This window comes from Phoxinus phoxinus (genome assembly GCF_949152265.1).
Source record: "Phoxinus phoxinus genome assembly, chromosome: 15".
In the NCBI taxonomy this organism is placed as follows: Eukaryota; Metazoa; Chordata; class Actinopteri; order Cypriniformes; family Leuciscidae; genus Phoxinus; species Phoxinus phoxinus.
Window position 1 is genome coordinate 15,372,258 of NC_136890.1, and position 14,133 is coordinate 15,386,390.

Consider the following 14,133-nt stretch of genomic DNA (forward strand, 5'->3'; position numbering starts at 1 on the left):
GTCGACTTCGCACTCTATCTCCAGAGCTGGATGAAAAGGGAGAGCTCATTCGTGTTGGAGGACGACTCCGTCGAGCAGAAGGCCTAGAACTGACCACTCTTCATCCAGTCATCTTAGATCCAGGTCATCGAGTGTCTATGCTCTTGATCAAAGACTTCGATAACCGCCTCCGCCACCCAGGCCCAGAGCGGGTGTTCGCAGAGCTTCGACGCTCCTTCTGGATCCTGCGAGGGCGTGAGGCTGTCCGCCGCTACCAGTATAGCTGCGCTGACTGTCAGCGATGGAGGGCAAAACCTGCAGTGCCGAAGATGGCAGACCTGCCATCAGCCCGTCTGCGCCTTTTCAAGCCCGCCTTCTATTCTACAGGGATGGACTGCTTTGGGCCATTTGAGATCAAAGTGGGCCGGCGCCGAGAGAAGAGATGGGGGATCATCTTCAAGTGTCTCACCACTAGGGCGGTGCACTTGGACCTCCTTACCTCTATTGATACAGATGCTTTTCTGATGTCCCTTCGACGGTTTATTGCCCGTAGAGGAACGCCTGCAGAGCTGTTCTCCGATCGGGGGACAAATTTCAAGGGAGGTGAGCGAGAACTCCGTGAGACCTTCGTTGGAATGTCTAATGAACTACAACATCTCCTTGCACCACAGAAGATCTCCTTCCGCTTTAACCCCCCAGCAGCTCCCCACTTCGGAGGGGTGTGGGAGAGGGAGATACGCTCAGTTAAGAGCGCACTCTATGCCACAGTCGGTGCTCAGCCTGTTCCAGAAGAAGTGCTTCGCACCGTACTTACTGAGGTAGAAGGGATCCTTAACAGTAAGCCCTTGGGTTATGTGTCTTCAGATGCCAGCGACCCAGATCCAGTGACTCCCAGTGTTCTTCTTATGGGGCGGCCTGATGGTTCGCTACCTCAGGTAGTCTACCCGAAAGTGAGCTCATCTGTCGCCGCCGCTGGAAACACTCACAAATCTTGGCTGATCACTTTTGGGCCCGTTTCATCCGACTCTATGTGCCGAGTCTGCAAGCTCGCCAGAAGTGGCAGGCTACACCAGCTGATATTGCAGGGGACTGTGTAGTGATGATCGCTGATCCACATCTTCCGAGGGCCCTCTGGCCCATTGGGAAAGTAGTCAAGACTCATCCCAGCCCTGACGGGCACATCAGGTCCGCTGATGTTAAGGTGAAGGAGAGAATCTACACCCGGCCAGTTGCCAGGCTGGTTGTCCTCCCTGCACTTCCTTCTGGAGAAGATGGAGATGGTTCCACTCCTGCCACTACACCCCAGCCATAGAACTTTGTTGCCTTTAATGATGAGCGAATGTATTACATACATTCGGGGGCGGCTGTAGAAAAGGCCCCAAAGTTATGTTAGTTTTGCTTTTATTTAGTACTAATTATTTAGTATTTAGACCATATTGTGCTTTATGTTTCATGTTTACTCCCGTGTATTCAGTGCTTGTGACGGTAAAGCGCGCGCTGGTTTGTATAGTATATCTGACGTTGCACAGTTAGTATGCAGTACGATAGAGATAGTCGGTTGGTTGTCACAGTTGTTAGTATGCTGTAAGATAGAGATCGTCGGTCGGATGATAATTGTGAGGGAAACTTTTCTTCAGAGTGTGCGTAAATGAGGAAAAAACCACACACACTCAAAATTACATTCACCGTCAAACTCACTCACACAAGAAAAAGCAAAGAATAAATGGAATAATAAGAACTTTCTCTCAGCTCTTCATTTCATACTCTGGAATATTTGGCCTTAAGTGGTGTTCTGGCCGACACATCTGAGTGAACCTGGTGATAAACCCAGAATTAGCACCTAGACTGAGCGTCTACCCATTATCTTCACTTCAAACCTAAATTCCCGAATAATTAAAAAGTGTAGGAAAGGTGATGTGACAGTTGTAAACATGTGTGTCCTGTCTTTTTTTGGAGTGTGTTGCAGCCATCAAAATTAAAATTTGTTTACAAAATACAATGAAGTTGGCCAGTGATTGGAAATCTATTATTTGTACGTTTGTGGGTTAAATAAAGTTTAAACAGAATTAACAAATCAGATTCTTGGTTTTAATGCATTTTACAAAATATCCCAACTTTTCTGGAAATTGAGTTGTAGACCATTTGTGCTTGGACTCTGATGATTGCCGCTTGCGGCTATATTTATTATTACAAATGTACTAGCATTATATTTAAATGTAATTAATTTTTATTATTTTTATTTTCATGCTCTCAAATTATATTTTGGTTTTCAGGGTTGTAAGCCTATATCGCAGTTGATGACATGACTTGAAGGGCTCAGTTCAAGACCCATCTGGACCATATTTGCACTCTAAATGCCCGTTCAAATATAATGGTAAAGATATAGTTCTAAAAATCATTCTCAATATTAAAGAATAGCAGAGTTCACACCACAGCTATAACGATAACGGCACAGAGAAACAATATCGTTGGAATCAGTTTCAGAACAATTTTATCCAGCTGATGAACAATGAATACATTGACAGTCAATCAGAACCAATCCTGCTATAACACGCTCAAGCATTTAAAGCGGAAGACAAGCACGTGCTTAGAATAAACAGAACAATATAATGTGGTGTAGACGCTAATATTGTTATCGTTATAGTTATTGTGCTCTGTGTTAATGGGCCTTAATGGTAAAGATTCGTTGACCTTTGACCTCTAAAATACATGTACACTGTTCATGATCTTACAAAACTGAAAACTTTAGAAGCTGTATTTTTCAACTCCCTCTGAAAATTTTCATTTTTTCCGCTCTGCTGTCATAAATTTGTTGTGCAATACAAAATCTTAAAGCTCACACTTGGCAAGTGAGCAGTGAATAAGGCTGCGAGTAGGAGGATAAATGAAGAACAGTCTCTGTAGATCACTGTCATATCACAAAGGCTGAAATACAGAGAGAATAATTAGTCGTGGGAAACTGGTTCACAAGGCAAGGGAAGCAGGATTTAGGGCACCTTATGAGTGTGTATCTATTCCAACAACTTCAAATATTAAAGAGGACCTATTATGCTTTTCTACATTTTCAACTTTCTTTACTGTAATGTTGCTGTGTGAGCATGAAAAGGGTCTGCAAAGTTACAAAGCACAGAGTCCACCCCAAAGGGAGTTATTCATGGTATTCTCTTGTGGTAATGGTTAAGGGCGTGACATTTCCAAAACACGCTCGAAGCAGTAGACCAATCACAACACTGATCCAGCCCCCACCAATCAGAGCTCACTGCGCTTTTCAAAAGGAGGGGCTTTCTAGTAATAGGAACTAATCAGGGCTGTGTTTCCCATACAACAACGTAACTCACTGCTTAACCAACATAATACAATGCATTGTTGTAGAAACGAAGTAGTAACGACACCAGTCGCACCTCTGTCGTTTGAACCATGTTAGTTCAACAATATAGAGAATTAATGGCATCGTGCCGGTGGTGGAGTAATAACTTCTGCTTGTATTTTATATTATTGTAGTTAACTAGCATAAACAACAGAAAGCCGTTGATTTGTAATCACGTTATTTGGCGTACACTTTACTCCCGTCCACATGAGGTTCATTCAGTCAGCAGCTTTCTCCACATAACACATTTTTTCTGACATGCTGTGGTAACAAACTGAGGACTACTTCACTGTTTTTGTTTCCTTACATTTTGTTTAATTCATTCATCGCGGGTTCCCTCATGCTGTACGTCATACTCCGGGGTTCCCTTATGCATTTATGCACATGCGCACACTCCTCAAAAACCACACTGATTATTGACACGCTAATACATAGATTAAAATGGATATGGAAATGGATCCTGAAAAGCAATAGAATGTCCTGAATGTTAGCTTGCACTTAGTGCCCAAGAGCATGATCTATTTAAGTCAACGTGTCATTTTTAACAAGAAACTATGCTTCCAAACACCGCTTAAGAGCTGTAGTTCTAACCATGTAAGTTTGTGGTGCTGTTTGCGTTCATTGGAACTATGGATTCGGGAAATGCCAAATCGTTGATATATTGTTAATGACGGAATATTGGTAATATTGGTAACGAAAGAACTTGCGACCATAGTTGGCTAACAATGCTTCAGTCAGACTGTGAACAGAGGTGCTGCAACTGTCAAGAATTGCGTGGAAGCAAAGACGGTAGTCGGATCTAAATGCAAGTAGACTTTAATCACTCAGAACTTGAATAAACTTATAACAAGGAACCGGGAAACTCACATGGAACGTACATACAATCACTGACAAGGAACAAGACAGAACACAGGGTTTAAATACACAGAGGGGAACAGGGAACGAGACACAGCTGGGGCAAATGACATAAACGAGAGGGACCATACAAACTAACAAGGCAACACACCTGAAACAAAGGAACTAATAATAAAGCAGGCTAGGGATAATTGAAGACAATAAGCACACATGGAATCAAGGAAACTGAATGAAATAAAACAAAGTCCAAACACACAGAAACAGAACCTGATCATCACAGCAACAGTGTAAACTTTGTGAAAAATAATGTGGGTTTTGAACATTCAAGCATGAAAGCAGGGTATCCTATTCTAGATGACCCCAAATCAAAATCAAGACTTTGTAAAAGGGCATAATATTAAATTCCATTTCAGACTAAAAGCCAATTAAAAATCATATTTATTTTTTTATTTTTGTCAGGGAACGTTTATTTGAAATATTTATTGTAGTATGTATTTATGTGAAAGTTTATGTGTCTCATTTAAAGCATAATTTGTATCATGTCAAAGTTCAAGATTCATGTTAGGGTTGTGTCTAAATCTAATTGGGACAAACTTGTCTCCTGAGTAGGAGTTTTCTCAATTCCCTCGGAAAATTGTGTCAGAGTGAACTTTTAAATAGACGTGAGAAGAATAGAGGCAAAGAAATAATGAGAGAGGAGAGTTACCAGCATATATCTGGACTTCAAAGTCATTTTGGACACAAGGCTAAGACAAGATGACATCCATGTTTTATTGACCTTTTTGGAAAAACATCTGGACCAATGTTTATCGACACAGGACTTCTGCCCGTCTTTGTGCCTCAAATGTGTTATCGGCTCTACTGGATTTTTATGAGTCATTCATGAAGCTTGTGGAATTTACAGTCTATAACAGGACCTGGAAGAACAAGTGTTGGAAGACGTGCAGTGAAAGAGTGTTGAGGGACAGAGTGTCAGGATGAGTGTGAGGTGGGAGACAGAGGGGTTACAGACCGTGGGCATCGTCTGCTTGGTCTTAATGTTTCTCAAACTCATGCATCTGCTCGGACTCATAGACATAACCGAGACAGGTGAGAGAGAGAGAGTGAGTCACTAGCAAACGTCATTTCAGGGGTTGGTTGAAAATGGAGCCTTTTGATATTGTTTATAAGTCATATATTTACATGACCTTAAAAGAATATTATGGGTTAAATAGACGTCATCGGTGGAATTTTATCAAAATATCTAAACTTAAAACAGAATTACTTTGAGAGGCAAAATTGCATATAATATTCAGAGAATTTATCTTAAATTTAGTTGATTTTTATTATACCTCATAAAAATGTTTTATTGTAATAAGCATAAATCTCACAAATTTTTGTTAGATTGAAGCTTAAAAAGCTAATATTTTGGTGTAAATGAATTCATTTTAATATCTTTATGTTCCTTAAAGCTTCATTATTTGCAGTGATATTTTAGTATATTATTTATATACTTTATAGTATTTAATATTTTGATTGAGTTTAGTAATTTTCACTGTAAAAAACGTTGCTGCCTTACATTTGTAACAATAAACTTGGATGTTTAAGTCATTTTAACATTTTAAACTGACATTTTAAACTTACATTAAACTGACTTAAATTCAGTTAAATCTTGTAACTTATAAAAGTTGAAAATTGAACTTATTTTGATGAGTTAAAGCAATGTAAAAACATACGTTGTCATAACTTAATGATCATAGAATTTTTTACAGTGTTGTTTTACTTAATACTTTTGTAATTTTTAGTTTATGCTTAGCTTTAATTTATTTAATTAATTTTTTTCAGTTTTAGTACTTTAACTTTAAGTGTTTAATTTAATAGTTTTTCATTTAATTTATTCTTTTCCTCCATCTTTTTTTGTGATTATTGTTCTAATTTTGTGGCTGACTTAACTCCTTTTCTTTTTCTCTCTCCCTCTCTCTGACTCTTTCTGTCCTTCTCTACCACCCATCTCACTTTTTGTCTGTTTATGTTAAGATGGTGAGTGTAAGCATCGGCCCATTTTAGTACCTTCTTTTCTTTAGCTCTTTTTTCATTATGTGATTGATTATGCTAACTCTTATCCAGACATTAGCAGAGCTGAGAGGAAACATTTACATTTACATTTACATTTATGCATTTGGCAGACGCTTTTATCCAAAGCGACTTACATTGCATTATCCTATACATTTATATGTGCAATCCCCTGGGATCGAACCCACAACCTTGCGTTGTTAACGCAATGCTCTTACCACTGAGCTACAGGAAAGCAAATAGTTAAACCCACCAATTACAATTGATTTAGTGCAATAGTATGGAAACTCTCAAATTGAAGTAATTCACATTGACATCAGCAATCAATCAAAAAAGAAAGTGACACCCTGTCAATCAAACCTCCATCTCTTTCCTCTTCCTGCCTGTCTTTGACTTTTATGCTAACTCTTTTGCTTTCATCCCCCTTCCTCTTCTCTCTCTCCTCGGAACCACTGTCTCCCTCTTTAAAATGCTCTCTCACCCCATCCCATCCTGCATCCCATACACTCACCCCCTTCCCGACCCCTTCCCTCTTTTTCTCTCTGCTTTCCCCTTCTTCCTCTCTCTTTTTTCTCTCTTTCTCTCCCATAGACAGCAGTGACAGTGACCTAGAGCTGTCCACGGTGAGGCATCAGCCTGAGGGTCTGGACCAGCTGCAGGCTCAGACCAAATTCACCAAGAAGGAGCTGCAGTCCCTTTATCGGGGCTTCAAAAATGTAAGTGTCTGTGAAGGAGACGGGGAAAACCAGGGTTAATGTTGAGGTCAGTATTTACGGTGTTTGGTCAGTGGTAAAACTTTTAAGACCATTGCAAGGTACAGGCATGTGATCAGCTAAAGAAGAAAAAAAAGGAAAACCTGCCATTTATTAAAATAGATATTATTGTATTAAATGAATAAAGAAATATCTTATTATTGCAATACTACACTATTGTGCTGTACAATAAAAAAAGGAGCATTTATTAATCATAATGATAATAAAAACTATATTTATATTGTATTATTCTCACAAGACTGAAGATGATGAAGACTGGATACAAAATAAATGTGATTTAATCAAACATAAAGGCAGACGGGCATAACATAGCATACATGAACAACAACCGATAACCAAAGACTGAAAACATAGGAATTAGAGATAATTACATGATAATGAACAGGTGTGATGATTAGAAGAGGTGTGAGCCAGGATTATGGGGAATGTAGTGCGAAGTGACTGAGGAAGGATTATGACTATTACATTACATTACATTATATTATATCCCCTGGTTTTACAGACAAGGCTTAGGCCTTGTGTTCACCAAAGCGGATTTCCCGAGGCGCATATTTTTCCAATTGTTTTCAATGGGAGCGCCGTGTTTTTAAAATGGCAGGAGCGTAACAAGGCTGTGAGCATCTATTTCACGCTGAAGCGCTGAGTGCTCTGCTTTTTTTTACTGGTCGGCAAGAGTTGAAGAATGTTCAACTTTGCAACTTTGGGTAAAACCAAGGGGGTAATCCATCCGCCGGAAACTGAAGCCTCCGCGGGAGCCGCCATTGTAGCAGAACTTCACCTGCTGTTAGCATTCCATTGACTCCCATTCATTTTTGCGTCACTTTGACAGCGAATAACTTTACATCTGAAGGGTCCAAAGACTCCATTTGTCCATTATTTATTTCTAAAGAAACACGACAATGTATAAAAGGCTCCATTACTTTGTATCTTACGTTATGACTTCGTAGAAGCCGTTTTTGTAAAAATAGGCTAACGATTGCGTCATACCCACGCGACTCTCTGTTGCACTGAAGAGAAATTACCGTATAGACAGGCGGAGAAGCTCGCAAGCAATCGGGGGGACGTGGAGGCATAAAGTCAAGGGAGAAGCCCATAGAGATTCATAAAGTTGCTCCTGCTGCTTAGCTCATGGACAGCTAATACTCACGCTCTCCGTCTCTGCGAGATTCGGAAGGGAATGATTCAGATTTCCCTCGGCACAGCTACTAGTAGACCCACGTCACATCTACGTCGTCAAGCTCAGTTTGAGTCTGCGCAGTACGCCTGGCGATCAGGAAGTGAGTGCTTCAAATGGGCTTCACTTTTCTCTGTTGAAATCTATGGGGTCGCTGTGTCCATCTTATACTGTCTATGGGTAAAACGCAGTGCTCATTGTTGTCATTGCTTTCCAATCACCGTGGAGGATGGGCGGGACAAATCAAGACCGACCAACCGGCACATACAACATCAACAGATGTTGTACAACAAGCATAATAACGGAAAAAAATAATTTAAAACAAGAGCCAGAGTAAATACTTTATATCGAAATTATTATATAGAAACATTACAGAAACAAACTATCTGAAATGAGATACTAGTAACACTTCCGCGGATATTCCATATCATAGCATGAAAGTGTCTCAACTGTCAAAAAACGCTGCACTGCCAAAACGCTCTCAAGCGCCCACAGCTTGGCGTTTTCAGCAGAACGCTTAGCGTTTTCAGCTGGCTAAAAACACGCGAACCTTAAGCCTAGTCCCAGACTAACTTGCACTGACATAGAATATGTCACTGTCACCGTTTTTACAGAATTAAAAGTTACATTACAGAAGTAACATTTAAAAAAAAACATTTGATGAATGTCCAACTAAAACGTTTCAGAAAAATAAAAATGTTCCATGAATAACGTTTTTTTTTTAGCTAACGTTTTGAGAACATTATTAAAGATGTCAGATAACTCTGAACGAATGTCCTACTGGAAGAATGTTTGCTCATAACTTTTGAGTTTTGAGAACATTCCCTGTCAACTGAAAAAAATCGATGATATAGAAAAAGTGATGCCTTGACCACTAAATTTTAACTAAGCACTAAGTTTAAAGAAAAGGGATTTAATTTTTGTATGACTAACTCCAAACAGAACTGCAAAAAAAGTTGTTATTTACTGTACTATGCGGTTAATTGCGAGTGTATTGCTAGAGTATTCTGGGTGGTTGCTAGGTCATTGCTAGGTGGTTTCTTTTTTGCAAATTCTGGGGGTTTGCTGAGTAGTTTCTAGGGTTTGTTGCTAGGTTGTTTTCCGAGTATTCTGGATGGTTGCTTGCTAGGTGGTTTCTCACTGGCCCATCAAGTCAAAAGAGCCTACTGGACTTGAGTTCCTCCCTTAAAGGGATAGTTCACTTTAAAATTAAAATTCTGTCATCATTTACTCACCCTCAAGTTGTTTCAAACCTGTATTAATTGATTTCTTCTGCTGAACACAAAGAAAGATATTTTGAAGAATGTCAGTAACCAAACAGTAGTCTGTACCCATTGACTTCCATAGTAGGAAAAAAAAATACTATGGTAGTCAATGGGTACAGACTACTGTTTGGTTACTGACATTCTTCAAAATATCTTTCTTTGTCTTCAGCAGAAGAAATAAATTAATACAGGTTTGAAACAACTTGAGGGTGAGTAAATGATGACAGAATTTTAATTTTAAAGTGAACTATCCCTTTAACATAAGTGTATTTCTTTCACCCATTTTACTGTCCAACTGGTGACAACTCAACCTGATTGTTTAAAAACTATTAGCACACCTATCCTCAACAAGCAGCACTATTGAGTTGTCATTCATGTTTGCAGCACAAACAATAGTAGTATAATAAAAAATAAAAAAAATGGCAGTTCATATTTACAGAGAAGCTTTGGCCTTGAAAATGTTGTTATTTCTGTTTGCATAAGCAGATGTGCACAATATAGGGCAAAAAATGAGCACAATGCTCTTATTTAAAGCCTTCATGAGCTGCCGATGTGGCACAGTGAGAATTAGTCCATTATCTGTTTAATTAGATGTTTAATTAGATGTGCCTCTCTTTCCATTTAAGGAGTGCCCAAGTGGTTTGGTTGATGAGGAAACTTTCAAGACCATCTACTCTCAGTTCTTTCCCCAAGGGGGTAAATACAAATGTTTTTCAGTAAATCTGTATATTGGTTCAGCATGAATTCAAATTGGAGACTAATTTCAAGTTTTATATCTTACTGAACTATTTTTCATTATTCCCTCAGATGCCACCACATACGCCCATTTCCTGTTTAATGCATTTGATCTTGACAGAAATGGCTCCATTCGTTTTGAGGTGAGAATTCCTTTACTCGTGAGCCCCTTTCACACAGAGATTCCAGAAAATACACTGATAATGTGTCCCGGGAGTTGTCCCAGGATCATTTGATTTTGGTTCATTCACACTGCCAGTGATTTTCTAGAATCTGTGCATGCGTTCACACACATCCCGTAAAGACACAGGACATCAGGATGTGATGTGACGTGTAATGTCTCTGAAGCTTCTTAAAGGCCTGCAGTGTCTTGAATGTCGCAGCATTATTCAATGTGTTGACGTAATTTCCACTGAAACAGGAAATCAGGGCAGGACATATCGAACAGCTCATCCCCTTTTTAAAAAATGGCCAATAGCGTTTAGTTTATCACTGCTGGCTAACAGCGGCCTTTCGAATCAGATTTCACATTATGGAAGACTTGGAGTTAAGCTTTTCTTTGAGAAAAAAACAAAGAACGGCATTGAAGTCATTCTTAAAAAAGGAAGATGTGTTCGGACTATGTCACCTTCTTCGTTGCTCTGGTTGGTTGTAGCGCGTGCAGAGGGAATTTGAAAGACAACCGTTTATCCCGCCCCTCGGATTGAGCCCTGCCAATGGTGTGTTCCCAGACCCAACATCTTGATGTGGGACTAGCTTGTCAGACTATTAAAATATAGCATTCGGAGCAGAATTCAAATGGGTCCGATACGTTTTCTGGTCTGCGCCGACTCAATCGGTCCGCTCTGTGCTATCGTGTCTCTGGACCGGAGCAGACTGTGTGTGTGCTGCTGCGTTTCGCGTGACACTAAAGTGAAACCAGACTTCATTCGCCCCAACATATTTACATTGTCTGAATAGTTCCCTATCCCCTATATAGTGCACTATGTACCATTCATCATGTAGAAAATAGTAAATGTGCAAAAAAGTGACCGATTTCAGCCGCAGCTTCAGCGTCTATTTATAATGTAGTGGGCGGGACTCTTCAGATTCTAGAGAGATTTTGATTGGACAGAAAGTCTGATGAGAAGCTGAAGTGCAGAGTGATGTCCTCAAAATCATTGATCCATATTGGCGGAAGTGAGAGACTGTAAGTTTTGATGCTTATATCTTGTAAATGTGAATTATTTTGTCATTGTTTTGGAAGCACACTACTGTAGCTTATAGATAAGAGTAAGGCTAACATATTCATACTAAAAGCCAAAAAACGTATATTCTGATTTCATGAGGACTTTAAGTTTGCTTATGATCTGCGATTTCTCTCTCGAGAAACCACGCTTGTGCTTTTTTTTTCTGATGATTTTCTGATTTTCATTGGTCCTGCCTTTTGTTAACACAGGGCGCATTCCGGGACTGTTCCCAGCAATGTTACTAGGTCCCCATCCTGGGATCAATCCCGGGACGTGTTCACGTTCACACAGAAGGCACTCTAGCAATTCGATGGCAATTTTCTGGGATCAACGTTCTGTGTGAAAGGGGCTATAGTGTTTCTTTATTACCTTTTCCCTGACTCGGCTGCTCTCATTGGCAGGACTTTGTGATTGGTCTGTCCGTGTTGCTGAGAGGATCTGTCACCGAAAAGCTCAACTGGGCTTTCAACCTTTACGACATCAACAAGGATGGTTACATCACTAAAGAGGTGCTTACCAAACCTGTATGCTGTAATGCTCCAGAGGTTATATCACTGATATTGTCAAGCGGATTCAAAGAGTAATAAGTGGCATGTGTGTGTGTGTGTGTTTGTGTGCATGTAGGAGATGCTGTTAATCATGAAGTCAATCTACGACATGATGGGCAGGTACACATACCCCAGTGTGCGAGATGAAGCTCCATCTGAACATGTGGAAAAGTTCTTCCAGGTACCAATAACAAGCACATTTATGAATATGAAGACACTCAACACACACTATATTACAGGAGCATTAAGAACGTTTACACTTTTTAACTTTCTTATAGAAAATGGACAGAAATCGAGATGGTGTGGTCACCATTGAGGAGTTTATTGAGACCTGTCAGAAAGTAAGTTGATATTAGTATTTACCCACACGTGTGCTTGAAATGTTTGTAACCATTCTCACATAAATGAAAAAAATTACATTCTTTAAATGATCACATTCAATTTGATGTGAAAATTGAGTAAATAGTTCATAAAACCAGTGTCATGTTAATGATCGCTTTCAGTTCAATGGAAAATGTATGTGAATTGCTCGTAAAATGCTGCTTATGTAAATTAATTTTTCTTACAGTTCATATAACTATTTCTTTGTGAATGATCACATTCAATTCAGTGCAAAATGTGTTAACAGTTTAATGCGTAAATTGTTGCTTTCAATTCAATGTGAAAATGTGTGTAAAATGTTTCTAAAATCTTTTTTTACATCATCACATTCATTTAATTTTTGTAATATTTGTAAATAGTTTGTGAATCCCTTTTATGAAAAGGATCGCATTCCATTCAATGTCAAAATCAATATACGATATATTAATAAATCCATTCTTATGTGAATTATCACATTCAGTTCAGTGCTGCTAAAGCATACATAAATATTCCTAAATCCCTTCAGATGTCAATGTTTGCATTATTTAGTGCAAAATTGTATATTATAACCATGTTTATGTAAGTGATCACATTCAATTCAAAATGTATGTAAATAGTTGCCAGCCACCACCAGCATTTTTTTTGTTAATTTCCACAAATCGTAAATGGCCTCCAGAATATTTTGTTGATATGAATGAATGAATATCTAAACATACAATATGTCAAAAGAAAAAACAGAGTCTCTGCTTTTAAAGATACAATATGTAAGAATTTTGTAATAAAATATCCAAAAATCACTTGCACAGTTTGATATATTTCTTGCAGTTGTGTACTTACAATATCCCAAAAGTTCCCAAAGATTTTTTATTTCAGAGAAATTCCAATTTTAAATAATAGGCCGTCGCACAATCCCTGTTCACTTGTCGCCTGTCAATGACGTAATATCCGCGTTATCCCTGGTTTCCGACCGCTCGTACTGCGATAGTAACCATGGCGACAGACGTGGACAACTGCGTTACGTCTAGCGGCAAGCTCACACTGTTGTTGTTGTTGGCAAGCAGACTTTGGGGAAAAACTAAGGAGAACTAAAACAAGGAACATTATCAGCGTGGCGTGCGTGACAGAGCTCTTGCATGTAGACTATTAGACAGGTGAGCAACATAAAACGAATCAATGTTATATAGCTCAACATGATGAAATGTTAGAATATGATCTGTATGTTATTCTAATGTTGATCTAGCTTTACTGCTGGTCTCATATAGCCAACAAACTAACACATAGAATAACATTATAACTTTCCCCACACTCAAATGCATTTTAGTGTAATAGTGTAGAGACCAAGTGAAACAGCGCTGCGTTACCTCACAAGTTTCATTCGTCGGGTCCTTATTCCTTTATATCCGCGGGACTCGCGTGTGACGCTGATATCTGTCTCTCATTAGCAATCGCCCCCTACTTTATCCCACAGTCCTGTTAAAAACAAAAATGTATTCACGCATCCATAAATATGATTAGATCCATAAGCTAACGACAAGTTCTATAATTCCAATGGAATTTTGCGTTATCAACGTACGCCTTTGTTATTGTAAAAGGTTAGCGACCCCTAGCGGCGAAAAAAATTACATATTGTAGATATTTACATATGTTATTCTAGCTTCATGCATTCTTTTTTTATCAACGCTTGAATGTAAGTATTGCCCCCTACAGTATAACAGTGAAAGCTGGAAAATCCCATCAATGGCAAGGAAAGGGTTAAGGTTGATGCCAAACCAACCATTACAAACATCATAACTGTT

The 14,133-nt window shown here is 39.1% G+C and overlaps 1 protein-coding gene across 4 annotated transcripts in view; it reads left to right on the forward strand.

Annotated features, from left to right (window-relative positions):
- Positions 1-14,133, forward strand: part of kcnip3a (Kv channel interacting protein 3a, calsenilin) — a 78,771-nt gene that overhangs the window by 63,243 nt on the left and 1,395 nt on the right. For 2 of the 4 annotated variants that reach the window (XM_079636657.1, XM_079636658.1), the window contains 6 exons: positions 6,845-6,969; positions 10,092-10,161; positions 10,273-10,343; positions 11,831-11,938; positions 12,054-12,158; positions 12,256-12,318. In XM_079636657.1, coding sequence (XP_079492783.1) covers positions 6,845-6,969; positions 10,092-10,161; positions 10,273-10,343; positions 11,831-11,938; positions 12,054-12,158; positions 12,256-12,318 — 542 coding nt within the window. Of the gene's footprint in view, positions 1-6,217; positions 6,970-10,091; positions 10,162-10,272; positions 10,344-11,830; positions 11,939-12,053; positions 12,159-12,255; positions 12,319-14,133 lie in introns of all 4 variants that reach the window. The other 2 variants (XM_079636655.1, XM_079636656.1) reach the window with 2 other exon arrangements.